This window comes from Rhamphochromis longiceps, linkage group LG12 (assembly GCF_057381845.1).
Source record: "Rhamphochromis longiceps isolate RC_006_pf linkage group LG12, R_longiceps_female_GT1.1, whole genome shotgun sequence".
Lineage (NCBI taxonomy): Eukaryota > Metazoa > Chordata > Actinopteri > Cichliformes > Cichlidae > Rhamphochromis > Rhamphochromis longiceps.
The window spans coordinates 12,371,730-12,386,147 of NC_140568.1; the positions used below are offsets into that span (position 1 = coordinate 12,371,730).

The 14,418-nt window shown below is 40.2% G+C and overlaps 1 protein-coding gene across 2 annotated transcripts in view; it reads left to right on the top strand.

The window, feature by feature from the left end:
- Positions 1–14,418, top strand: part of sema4c (sema domain, immunoglobulin domain (Ig), transmembrane domain (TM) and short cytoplasmic domain, (semaphorin) 4C) — a 107,120-nt gene that overhangs the window by 74,842 nt on the left and 17,860 nt on the right. For both annotated transcript variants that reach the window (XM_085424774.1, XM_085424772.1), the window contains 5 exons: positions 5,533–5,595; positions 8,379–8,477; positions 8,824–8,920; positions 9,401–9,520; positions 11,069–11,220. In XM_085424774.1, coding sequence (XP_085280900.1) covers positions 5,533–5,595; positions 8,379–8,477; positions 8,824–8,920; positions 9,401–9,520; positions 11,069–11,220 — 531 coding nt within the window. The remainder of the gene's footprint in view (positions 1–5,532; positions 5,596–8,378; positions 8,478–8,823; positions 8,921–9,400; positions 9,521–11,068; positions 11,221–14,418) is intronic.

The window sequence follows — 14,418 nt, forward strand, 5'->3', positions numbered from 1 at the left end:
AAAACCGATAAAAATCCTGTAAACCATAAATTTGACACCCGAGCCTCAACTGTCACTGTACCAAAGGACTCACGAACCGGTACGGTTGGGGAACGCTGGTCTACATGGATGTGTCCTGGCCAATGTTCCCTCTAATTTTTCATGTGTCTGAGCGAACACACAAACTCCCTGAGCGATCCCTTGGACCACTGTGAGCGACATCAGACGTGTGCACTGTGGTCACGTCACCATCTAATCCATCCAAGTTACATGGTTTATTAAAATAATCAAATTACAGCATTTACATTTCTGTTAGTCTACTTTTAATTAACTGCTTTAGCCCACTTACAATGAAAATGTAAAAAAACCTAGTCATTGACCTGTGCAGTACGTTAACACTATTGGAAGTAAAAATAACTTGAACTTTTGAGCCTAAAATGATGACAGAGGTCAGTAATTTGCACCAGAGGTACACTTCAACTGTGAGAGACAGAATGTGAAAGAAAAATCCATGAATCCACATGGTAGGATTTGTAAAGAATTTATTCGTAAATCAGGGTGGAAAATAAGTATTTGGTCAATAACAAAAATACAACTCAATACTTTGTAACATAACCTTTGTTGGCAATAACAGAGGTCAAACGTTTACTATAGGTCTTTACCAGGTTTGCACACACAGTAGCTGGTATTTTGGCCCATTCCTCCATGCAGATCTTCTCGAGAGCAGTGATGTTTTGGGGCTGTCGCCGAGCAACACGGACTTTCAACTCCCGCCACAGATTTTCTATGGGGTTGAGGTCTGGAGACTGGCTAGGCCACTCCAGGACTTTCAAATGCTTCTTACGGAGCCACTCCTTTGTTGCCCGGGCGGTGTGTTTTGGATCATTGTCATGTTAGAAGACCCAGCCTCGTTCCATCTTCAAAGTTCTCACTGATGGAAGGAGGTTTTGGCTCAAAATCTCACGATACATGGCCCCATTCATTCTGTCGTTAACACGGATCAGTCGTCCTGTCCCCTTGGCAGAAAAACAGCCCCATAGCATGATGTTTCCACCCCCATGCTTCACAGTAGGTATGGTGTTCTTGGGATGCAACTCAGTATTCTTCTTCCTCCAAACACGACGAGTTGAGTTTATACCAAAAAGTTCTACTTTGGTTTCATCTGACCACATGACATTCTCCCAATCCTCTGCTGTATCATCCATGTGCTCTCTGGCAAACTTCAGACGGGCCTGGACATGCACTGGCTTCAGCAGCGGAACACGTCTGGCACTGCGGGATTTGATTCCCTGCCGTTGTAGTGTGTTACTGATGGTGACCTTTGTTACTTTGGTCCCAGCTCTCTGCAGGTCATTCACCAGGTCCCCCCGTGTGGTTCTGGGATCTTTGCTCACCGTTCTCATGATCATTTTGACCCCACGGGATGAGATCTTGCGTGGAGCCCCAGATCGAGGGAGATTATCAGTGGTCTTGTATGTCTTCCATTTTCTGATGATTGCTCCCACAGTTGATTTTTTCACACCAAGCTGCTTGCCTATTGTAGATTCACTCTTCCCAGTCTGGTGCAGGTCTTCAATACTTTTCCTGGTGTCCTTCGAAAGCTCTTTGGTCTTGGCCATGGCGGAGTTTGGAGTCTGACTGTTTGAGGCTGTGGACAGGTGTCTTTTATACAGATGATGAGTTCAAACAGGTGCCATTCATACAGGTAACGAGTGGGGGACAGAAAAGCTTCTTACAGAAGACGTTACAGGTCTGTGAGAGCCAGAGATTTTCCTTGTTTGAGGTGACCAAATACTTATTTTCCACCCTAATTTACGAATAAATTCTTTACAAATCCTACCATGTGAATTCATGGATTTTTTTTTCACATTCTGTCTCTCACAGTTGAAGTGTACCTCTGGTGCAAATTACTGACCTCTGTCATCATTTTAAGTGGGGGAACTTGCACAATCGGTGGCTGACTAAATACTTTTTTGCCCCACTGTATATATATATATATATATATATATATATATATATATATATATATATATATATATATATATATATATATATATATATCTATATAAGCTCTGACTTGTATTATGAGTATGAGGTCTGGTAGCTGCAAAGTTGTTGATTTTTTTAATGCAGCCAATGCGCTTTTAAACAAACATTTCAAACTATTTACAGAACAATCAGCTGTTCTGCATTAAATTTGATGCCACACAAATTATTTGTGCCACTCCAAAAGATAATTTCTGTCCACTATGAGATAAAGGAGAACAACAGCCTGATACCTGCAGTCCTGACAACAGGAGATGTATCACTCCTGTAACACCTGTAACATTCAGCAGTCGCCTCATTGTTCTGACACACACAACAAAACTATTGACTACAATACACACTCACTTCACAAGATTTGCGATAAATGTCTCAAATCTCTCACATCTCAAAACACCACCGTCACTCCTAAAACTTCCCCCCGTTTCTTAACAACTAGATGCCACGTTGCCATATCATTTTTTCATTGGTCGACATGGACGAATATGAAAGGGTGGGTTTTTGGTTTTGTTTTTGCTCACAGGCGGAGAGTGCTTTCGAGCATTTTCCTTATAAAACGCTGTTTTTACCGTTTCTTCCCGCAGTAAATAAAACGATAAACGAGGCTAAAATTCAGGAAGAAAACCAAACATTGCATATATTTTTATCATAACTCTGGTTTTACGTGGCCTATCAACACAAAATCAAAACTGGTATAAAGTCCACACTTTTTCCATCAATTGTTCCGTCTCTCCTGCTCACATCTCCAATGGTTGTACACGTTGTCATTAACTTTGCTTCACTCCACATCAGCCACGCCGCTTTGCTAGCTAAAACACCAGTGTCGGCACAAACGGACGCTGTCATAGCCTGTCAACCGCGTTGATTAGCTGCGTTGATACGAATGTGAATCGCATTATTGGCTGGACTATGGGACAAGGTGGCATCGTTCTAATCCCATACGGGAGCAGCCAGTCACTTACTGACTAACACCGCAAAACAGAATTGTTAAAGTATTAATTTTAATTTCAATTCAGGTTAGATTTTTTTTTTTTGTGCGCAACGCAGATTTTCTGTGCGCAGAGACGTGCACAGCTTAGAGGGAACATTGGTCCTGGCCAAACTGAAGGTTGGTCCTACACAACTCAAACTGTTGACATTGAATCAAAAGCAGGGGCGACAGGATAGGAACAAAAGCTGTTTTGTTTTCTGCAGAAATAATGGCTGTACCACAGCATTAACATATAGATGACTTTACTGATAACAGATCATTAAAAGCACCCAAATCAACTGCCAGATTTTTTTTTATTATTTTCAATTATGAAACATCACATCCTTCCACCGCTCAGTTCACAGCTGGTCATGTTTTTGCTGGACATCACCGATTTACATGTTTTTGTTATAGTCAGTAAGGCTGTTATAGTTAATGACAGTTATTAACTGACCTTATATCCAAATATCGCCATTTGTATGCAGCTATTCAACCAAATCTTTAGTTGTCCAATTTTTTTAAATGACTCTCTTGAAGCTGTATCATAGTTTTAAATAAACCAATTCATATTTTAGGATATTATTAGACATTCATTTTGCATAAGGCTGCCGGCCAGCTGTGCAAGGCAAAATAAAACGCTTTGAAGGGAATGATTGTGTAGCCCGCGTGCATATTCACCGACACAGGTTGTAGGACTTATAATAGCACGTCGGTGTGGGCCCGCATCTTAAATGGAGGTAACAGGTCAGTTCCAGTAATGTGCTATGCAGTTGCGGGGGAGGACAGGTTTGGAAAATTTGACCCATGCAGGACACGAGTATTTGGTCTTTGCAGACTGAAATGATGTAAGTTCTACATTTATTTGCATATAGAGTGGGGAAATGAAATCCAATCAAAAGTGGCCACTCAAGACACATGTGGAGATGCATTCTAATGCCAGGTGTGAACTGGTGTGCTTGGAGCTGTCCGCTTTGATCAGATCTCCCAAGATGCATGTTAATGCCAATTCTGAACAGGGTTTTAAAAGCTGCTGCACATCATTAAGGCAGTGCATTAATGTGATTTAGATAGGGTTTGTCTTTATAAGCCATTAGGTATTGGTGCTGAGGGTAGCTAGTACTACCATCTGAATGTATAGTTATTCTAATATTTAATGTGTTAGGGGGAATTGCAAAAAATTCTTGGGATGACTGGTGACTAATGAGGACTGGATAGGAAGCAACACTAAGCTGCTGGACTGGTTCATTTTAGTTGGTCTTTCTTTAGTTAAAGCTGCAGATCCTACAGGTGATATTTCATAGTCACTGATCTTGATGATTATTCACTTATTAAACCTTGACCACTGGAGCTCTATCATCTGCCTAGTGAACACAGAATATTCAATAAGGGCTACTAACACCAAAGTACATTTGTGAAACCAATAAAGAAACATACTTTTTTACCATTAAAAGCCACTATTGCTTTAACTTGTATCTCATTTTTAAACAGCAGTCTATCTATGCGTGTGTTTATATGGCAAAAACCCAGTTTGACTGCTGTTGGTTCAAATCCAGTCGAGTAAATCAGTTTAATTTTGAATATGCTGCTGCTCTCTGCCTGTAATGACTGGTATAATTATTTTTAATGGTGTGGAAACCTCTTAGTAAACAGAGTTCATACTCTGGATTTGTGTCCACAAAGCAAAGTTCAGCCACGTGTTACAGTTTCAAAAAAGTAGCTACTGTAAATAATTACCGACATTTATTTGTTAAACAGTAAGTATGGACGTATAAAGTGTGAAAGAATGTGCATGTTTCCTTTTTTATTTGCTTCCCCCCTACATTTTTACCAAAAAAATGTACCTTTTGGAGGATAAAAGCCCACAGCTAGACAGGTAGTTTGTACAAGTGCATTAAATTTGAACCTTTTTCAGTCTGTCTTTGATCCTTTAAACAATGCTACAATCATCAGAGAATTGTTCCGCAGTAAGGACCTCACGGCTTCCTACCTAACACAAATCGCGTGTTTGATCGGGCAGGAACACGACTGCCAGGGAAAGAACCCCGTGGCTTTTCTCTGCACCGCCTGGGCAGCTCAGTTGGTGGATTGTTTTAATTAACTTTACTGTATCTTTAGCTCAGAACTAGTGTAATACATCTTTCTGAACTAGGCCTTTCTTAGCATCCAAGTGCATCTACTCTCATTAGTTCTTGGTAGAGATCATCTTTGAGATTTGTACATTTTGAACTATACTGTATTTGTCAAATATACTGCTTTTGTGAGATGGTGGTTGTTGCTATAGTTACTGCAGCTAGTGGTTAAGAATACAGAGCCCAGTGGCTGAGTTAGACAAAATGGCAAAAAAGGAAAGGACTGTTTTTTGCGGTACTGTGTCTCGGTGTGCACCTTATTAGAGACAAGTGAGGCAATTTCTTTCCCTATTTACAGCATGCAGTATGTACACAGTATATTACATACAGATAGACAGCACACTTACAGCTATATTACTTGTGGGCAAAAGGCAAATAACATCATTCCATCTGTTTCTTTCCTTTCTCCAGATTGACTGGCCAGCTCCGCAGGACAAGAAGAGGGAATGTGTTGCCAAGGGCAAAAACAACCAGGTAATGTAGAACTCAGTTGACGTGGCTGTTGGGGTTACCTGCCTTGCTCAAGGGCAGCGCAGCAGTAGTTTCTAAGACAATCATTTCTAAGAGCATGAAAACATTACTCACTCCTCTACTCACTCAATTACAGTTTATCAAACCGGTCTGGGATTTCAGACTGGAAAGCTTCCAGTCATTACATTAGCACACAGAGAACGTGCATCTTCCAGACAGGGTCAGCAACTTTTAAGGTGGTTCAGTGTGTGTGTTTTACGTTAAGCAACAAAAGAGATACTGAAGTCTTTCTCCAACAATGATGGAATGTTATGAAAAATTGGTTGCACTGCAAGGCAACCTGCTTTTATATAACCCATTTTACAATTATGTTATAACAAACACAAGTAAATAAAACACATTTTGTTTTTTGTCAAGGGTTGAATAAAAAGATTAACAGTAATCCTGTATCTGTGTGGGAAAGTTACAGTACATGTAAACAGCAGCTGTTTAGCTTAGCCTAACACTAACAGAGGAAGTGGAGGGAAACAGCTGACATGATGCTATCTACTATTGTGTAACTGTGATTTTACATGGGTTATTTCTTACGTTACTAAGCAACCCAGTATATAACATGTCTGTGGTTTATTTCATATGAATTAAGTAGGCAACAAACAGCTAGCGTGTTGGCTAGCTAGCTGTAGAGGAGCTAACAGGTTGTTTCCAGGCTATAAATATGACAAGCTATGCTCACCTCTGGCTGGCCATACCTTTATATTGATGAAGACAGACAGACTGCAAACCACTGTAAAGCAATTTTTGTTGTTCTTGTTGTTGTTTTCAAGAGGGTGGAGTGCTAGCAAGGTAAATTCATCAACTCTATAATTGTACTGCACAGATCCCAGCAAGTGCCTAATAGCCTAGCACACAAAAAATACTAGATTTTCCATTCACCACAACTGGAGCACAGGCAGATCATTTCAATTAAAAATGTAGGAAGGTCATGCTGAAGGGTGCAGCCACCTTTGTCAGCATCCACCTGTTTGTAAAACTGTCCAGACACCTTAAAATGTAAACATTTAAGGCTTTTAGACAACTTAAAAAGGTGTATTAAAAAACAATACTATGTACAGTTGTTATGCAGAAGGAATTACTTTAAAAAGAGCATCAATTTTTGTACCAAACTGACAGATTGTAAGTATTTTTCCATCTGTTATAAAACTGGGCAACCTTGGAGCTATGGAGAAACTTCCAAGTGGCCACTAAAGGAACTGCAGTTTGGGGTTTTTTTTACTTTTCTTTTTTATTTGCTTCTTCAGTCCCCAAGGTTTTCCATTATAGCGTTGTCTTCTTACCTATTTCTTAGCAAAAAGCTATTTTTAATACATGTATTTTTTCTTGATATGACATATAAAAGATGTAACACAGTAATCCCAAACAAACCTCAATAGGTCTTTTGGTTTTGAAAATTTTGTTACAATTATATTCAGCACTGTAATAATACTAAAATTCAGCATCCTCCAGTTCTCACCACCAGTTATGGTACATTTGTAAACTGTGTAAATTGGTCCCTGCTAGCTCTGCACTTTAGTCTCAGCAAAAACCTCTCACTGCTTAGGAAGCATAATCTGCAAGAAGTCATGTTAAATATTTTATAGAAGCACACAGCGCTTTTTGAAATAAAGCTAAAGCTTCTCTTGATCATTCGTAACTTTTGATGGGGTTTAAAGGAGTAAGGGCGTAATAGTTCACTGGAGTGCAATAGCAGCAGCAGTAGCACTTCTTTAACTAAAACGGCCTCCAACTGATGTAAAAAAAAAAAAAAAAGATATTTTTATATGCTTAGAAATTAGTGCAACTGGAGATTTAAAAAGACTCAAGCAATTTTAAATATTCATTAGAACCTAATGCATACTCAAACTTTACCTTCTGAAGATCGAAAACTCCTCTTTCCATAGTATGCTGTGCTGTGATGGGGAGAGCTGTAAACATTCCTTTTGTTCTTCATCTTTTATTCTGCTGATCTACTATCTACTATAAAAATATCTCACAGTGCTTTCATGTGTTAATTTACTTACTACGTAGGAATCACCATATGGCATTTAAAAATGCCTGTTGTTACATTTAATTGGTTTTCTTTTTATGTAGCATTGTAGTTTGATGGAGGACTATCTGCCAGACACATCTCATGCTACATCAGCGACCGCATTGAGCTGAAAACCTAAATTTAAAAACATCACATTGCTCATATTACTGCCTCGAGACAGAGATATTGTTTTGAAGCTCGTTGGAGGGCAAGATAAACTTGGTGTACTGATTTATTTACTACAGTAGAATGACTCATGTGTGAGCGTCTGTTTCCATTTCCATTCAAAGAGCTTTATTCTTCGTCACAGTGCAGACAATAACGGGCACTTCCCATGAATGATTCTGATATTTAGACACATATTTTTTAAATGTATCGGCATCTTTCTCATTTACTTTAATGATTCTGTTGTTTCACCACCTTGAGTGTATCCTAAATTGGGCACTGGACTGTCACGTTTATATTGACTGATATCAAAGTAAATCATCAAAGTAAATGTAGGCTGATTTTGCACCTTCTTAATACATGAATTTATCTGGAAGCATTTTCAAGTTTGGTGAGGATCCAGAAGAATTCACAGCAAAGCTTTGGAGTAAAGCTAAATCTCAGAGGATGTGTTAAGTATTCTGAAAGTCTTTGTGGTGGAATAGGTTTCTCCCCTTAGCCGAGGATAAAACTGCTCCGATTGCCTTGAAAATAACTCCTCGTCACTCTCTCACAGACCGAGTGTTTCAACTACATCCGTTTCCTCCAGAGCTACAACCACACGCTCCTCTACACCTGCGGCACCTACGCCTTCCAGCCCAAATGCACTTACGTGGTAAGTACACGTGTAGCTCCGTAGATAGCAAGTCACAGCGAGCCTGTGCTGACAGGTGTCTACTTGAGATTTCTGCCACCTGACCTGAGGCAAAGACCACTGTGTGACAAAATAAAAATAAATGCAATGGAAAATAAGCATCTCAGGCAAAGGTTAGCCCAACGTGTGAAGGCCCGTGCGCGTACACGTGCACGCATATCGTGTGACATTGATGCAACAAGACAACATGGCGAGCTGTGAAGATCTGGTCCTTGCAACGGACAGACAGACCTTGCAGCTGTGCAATGTAGGTCAATACGTACTGATGATCCTCATTATGTGCGTGTGAATCTTTGCACGTTTGCAGAATGCAGATTCTTTTACCCTCAACGCTGCAGCCCTGGAAGATGGGAAGGGAAAATGCCCGTATGATCCCGCCAAGGGGCACACTGGCCTTATAGTGGGTAAGTATAGCCATGTATATATTCATGTGTGAGGAATAGTAGTAAAAGTTTTTGGATCTTTCTGAACGGATTTAGGATTGTTAAAGAATCACTTTATCCCAAAAAGCAAGACAAATCCCATTGACTTCTATTATCAACAAAAACACACAGTCAGCTTCTGTTGTTCCATCTCAGCAGTTTGTATACTGAAGGGAACAGCCCCGCAGTTTTTACAGCTCTAAAAGAAGCATTAAATGTCCATCAAATCTCGACAAACTGCTCATGCAGAATTTCCCATCTGTTTTCTCGCCATACTGTTGCTCTGAGAGTCCAAAAGTCCAGTTTAACTTGCACGCTGCATTCCCTTCACTGCGGACAGCTTCAGTGAACCTACAGGCGCCCATTCACCATCCTGCATTTGTGTTTCCCAGCTGAACCACTGACCCTCTCCCATTGTAAGCCGGTACAATAGTCACTAAAGCTTGCATTTTGTTGGTACAGATAAGGAGCTGTACTCGGCAACACTCAACAACTTCCTGGGTACAGAGCCAGTCATTCTGAGAAACCTGGGCCAACAGCATTACAGCATGAAGAGCGAATACTTGCCTGCTTGGCTCAATGGTAAGATTTTCTTTTTTTTTAATGAACACATAAGGCAAAGAAGAAAGAAATTATGAGCCCAAAGCTGAAGAGGAAAGACAGGGTGGGACGAAAAAGAGAATAGCAGGAGCAAAAGTCTTTTGTCCTGGGAGATTCTCACATGGATCCGGCTGCTGAACGATGCTTCAGATATTTAGCAAATTCTAAATAAATTCTAATATACCAGAAAATATTACATTTTCTGTTAAAAGTCAAGCCATAATCTGTAAATTAAGGCTGTAAATAAAAATGTGGAACAACTGAGGCCAAATATAAAACACAATAAAGATGAACTACACAACAGGTTTCTGCACACTGTTAGTCTGTTAGTCTTGTAGGTAGTTATTTATATATGTGTAAGAAACCCGCTTTTCATCCTGTGTGAATCAATCCCAGCTGCTGTGTTCAGAAGAAAGATGAAGAAAAATGTCAAGTCTTGCATACTTTTGTTTGAATTAAACTATAATATTCAGTCTTTTTCCCCCAAGTTACAACATTACTGACAAATTAAACTTGTATTCCATTTTTTAAAAATCACAATAGAGGGAGATAACATTCACTTCCTTTTAACAGAGTTTCATAAAAAAAAGAGCAGGAAACATGCAAAAGAACAAGAGAAAGAGAACTGAGTTGCAGGAAATGAAGACCGCGCCTGGGCTGCAGCGAAGGACGTTATCTCTTGAGGGGGGGCTGAGTGTGGGGAGAGGAGCCAGGCACTTGGACAGAATTGAAGAAGAGAGGAGAGGATGAAATCACAGCAGGAAAAAATATGTGATGGAAAGACAGATATGAGGATTGCTGATGAAAAGATTGAGGGACTGATGAGGGGAACGGAGGAGGGAGAGAGGGAAGAGGAACATACAGCTGAGGCAGGGCTTTGGACTGATATGTCCATTCATTATTCATGCTAATACAGAGCTTTTATTAAAAAGCCGACCTGCAAGGAAGCAAGCCTCATCTTAATTTAAGCAATTCTGACCAGCCTAAAAGCATTTAATTGGCCTGGGTTTCAGCTGAGAGTTGTAGTGCACTGTGATGATTTAAAAGGCGGCTTCAGAGGCTTTAATACTGAAAACACCAGTCCATCTGGGGAACCATGGTGTCCTTGCAATTTAAAAAAATACACGTTTGCATAAAAATTGTAGAATTGAAAGCCTCCAGCAGCTCGAGTCCAAAACTGTCTGTATCTGCTGTTGCACATTCAGAACCTAATGAGGAGTACAATCTGAGAAACAGAACGGTGTCTAGAGAAAGTAAAAATGCGCATGCACGCAAACACACACACACACAGAAAATGGACCATTAACAAAAAGGTAGAGACACAGAGAGTAAAAATGGCCAAGAAGAAGAAGAGCGATGACAGAAAATGACAGAAGACAAAGAGGTGAGAAAGGGTGTCAGGGAATGAAATAGAGGTGTCAAGCTTTTGTGCTTACACCTGTTTTTGTTGTGATTCAGTCCTGCAGGGCGAGGCTGTCTCCGTGTTTCCATGTAAATATCTGATTCTGATTGTGTGTGTTGCATGTGCAGAGCCTGACTTTGTGGGCTCAGCCCTGGTGAGGGAGAGCAGCGGCAGTAAAGAGGGCGACGACGACAAGATCTACTTCTTCTTTACCGAGCGAGCCATGGAGCTGGATTGCGACACCGAGCCCAACGTGGCCAGGGTGGCTCGCGTCTGCAAGGTAACGCCTGACGCAGCGGATAATCAAAACGGATCCCAGAACAGATTCAATTAAGAATCTCCTAGTAGCGCCTTAACCTGGCACCTGTGGGCGTTTATTAATTGGGAAAAACACAAACTCATTCAAACAGTAATCAATCTGTAAGTGCACAGGGACGGATTTGACTGCAGAATTGTAGTTTCATGCACACTTGACTGGAAATCAGCTGTTTTCCATTTTCTCCAGCTGTTTTGGCAGCTGTTTCTGAGCACTTAATAATGTGAGGCAGCACTTGCTAACAGTTACAGGCTTCAGCTGGAGGCGCCCATATAAGGAAGCAACCAACAGAATTGATTGAAATGATAAACAGCATATAGAGTAAATACATCGACTATGCAGAGTTTTCCTTATAGGTACAAATTGGAAAGTAAGTCTCTCCTGGTTGTTCACTCAGATGCATTAGCAACTCGCCACTCCTCCTAGCAAAGCAGTGATGAAAGATTTATACCTCCACAATACCCTTAACCCAACCTTGTCAAATAAAGAGTAGTGGTCAAATCTCATCAATGACTCCACAGCAGCTCATGTTGTCATTGGTGCAGCATTTAAACTGATAATTAATTATGATTAAATTTATGTAATAAAACCTGTTCACATTGATTTTGTCATTAGTTGCCTTTACCAAGGACTATACTCACAAACTACAATGAGCCTGAAGGTAACAGCGCATGGATCAGTGTTAGATATATTGCTAACATTAGCTAATTAGCGCTTGTCTTTGCTTTGATAATGAAGAATTTCTTGTCACAGTGTCACAGAATTAGTGACTCAGATAGACCACTTTCTCGGGTATATATCTGCAACTGCTCATTAATGACAATTATCTAGTCAGCTAGTCACATTGGAGCAATTCAGCGCATTCAGGCATGTTGGCATGGCCGAGACGACCTGCTGAAGTTCAATTTGAGCATCAGAATGGAGAAGAAGGATGATTTAGGTAACTCTAAGCATGGCGTGGTTGCTGCAGCGAGACCGGGTGGTCTGAGCATGTCCATCCCTTTACGACCACAGTGTCTCAAAATCCAAATGGCCACCTTTGGGATGTGGTGGAGATTCTCATCATGGATGTGCAGCCGAAAACTTTGCAGCAACTGTGTGATGCTGTCGTGTCAACAAAGAATGTTTCCAGTATCTTGTCGTTGAAGAGTTAGGGCAGTTCTGAGTGCAGAAGGGGCTCCAACCAAGTACTACTAAGGTATAACTAATAGAGTATCTGGAGAATAAGTATTTGGCTGCCTGTTTTTTTTTTTATATGCTTTCATCCCGATGGCGCTGTGTTTGTATCACAAGACCTAAACATTATAAAAGAAGAAGTGAGTCAGAACTGCCTTTGTAATGACTAAAAACCAGAGTGGATGCTGTATGAAGATCACAAGTGCCCAGATTTTGCAGTTTGTTCACATATCTGTTTATCTTCTAGAACTGCTTTCACAACACAAAACTGAGCGCACACAAATGAGTAGCGAGATAACGTGGGAACCACATCTGTTTACTTAAATGAACTTTTTCTTTAGAGGCTTAAAAGCTCAGTAGCAATCATAAAACCTCCAGCTCAAGCATCAAGAGCACATTTAGTCAATGCCAAACCTCCCAAGCAACCGGCATACAAGTTTGAATTAAACAGCATTGCTCTGTTCATGTGCATTTGAAGTTTTCATGATCATATGAACATGTTCTGCTATAAAAATACTGAAAAAACCCACAACGTCTGCACAAAGCCAGCTGTCGCGTGTTTTTGTAACAAGAGCAACAGAACTTCAGCTCACTGCCAGTTTACTAACAATGTGCTACACCGAGACAGTTGCACTGACATAGATGTATTTGGTAATTAATGCATTAATTTGCTTAATGAATGGCCTCATTAGGACAACTGATTAGGTTTGATACACCACAGTGATTATGGCCAGACACAGACAGAGGTGATTTCTGCTATGAGGCGAGTCGACGAGAGTTGAGACGTTCAGTTACCGTTACAGAAGTAGAGTGTCACGTTACACTTACTTATGCTGCCATGTAATCTTAGCATCTTTTAAACCAGGCAAACTATAAAAGCTGGAGACAGATTGCTAATAGTCGATGGAGATGTATGTAATTTAGTGTTGAATATATGCTCTGGTTTATGGGAAGCGCCCTTTAATGTCTGCGAGGATGAACAATAAAGCTCTCTGAATGAAATTAGAAACAGATGCTGTTACATGATGTGTACTACAGCAATGAATAATTCAGCACATTCTGCTTATACCCCTATTACAGCAGGAGCACAATATCTATGTCTCATTGCTATAAAATGAGCATTTTTGTGTTTTCCTTTTTCTTTTTTTCACATCTGCAATCACTGAGGACAATAAAAATGAGAGGAATGAGGCAAATGCGTCTCTTTTGTGCCCACAGAGCAATACAGAAATAGACCGCTCGTCAATATAGATTCCATTTTTATTGTAAAAGTTAATATTGTTAGTGCCTTTATCTTCAATTTTCTCGGGTAGACCTGAACGTCTCAGGCTATAAAAGCTCTTTCAGATCCTTTTTTCAACATGACAGAAGCTCAGTCAGCCAACTGATGCGAAAAAAATTTCGTATGTATATTCAGAGTAATTACAGTGTATTTACTCGGATGATATTTGGCTTTTGTGGGGTGAAGGCGAGGCCAATGAAATGCAGAATTCGTGGCAGCCTAACAGGAAGGAGAGAGAGAGGCCAGCCAGCTCAAAGCGAGCCACACAATACTTTGTCACGGTAGAGTTTTGGTGTGTCTAAGAACTAAAACGTATTCAGTGTTGTGTGTGTAACAGTGGGCACCATTTGGTAACCATGGCGATACTTCTACATTCAGCATGTGACTGTGGGGCTTTTACCCGGATAAGAAAGCAGAGGGCTGCTGTGTTGGTATCCTCTGTTAAGATTGTTAAATAGACACAGTAATCATCCCACAGTATTTCCACTGCTTCTGCAGACTTGTTATTAATTATCATGTACAATCGCTTAATAACAATCAATAGGAGTCGTTTCTTGATAAGCTGCTGGAGCCATCAGAGAACCTGCGTACATACAGGGAGTGCTATACTAAAGTAAAGAAGTAAAGTTTAGTATTTAAAACTAAAATTCAAGAATATATATATTTTTTATTTCAAACAGTTAAAAAAAACAACTCTTTGGTTT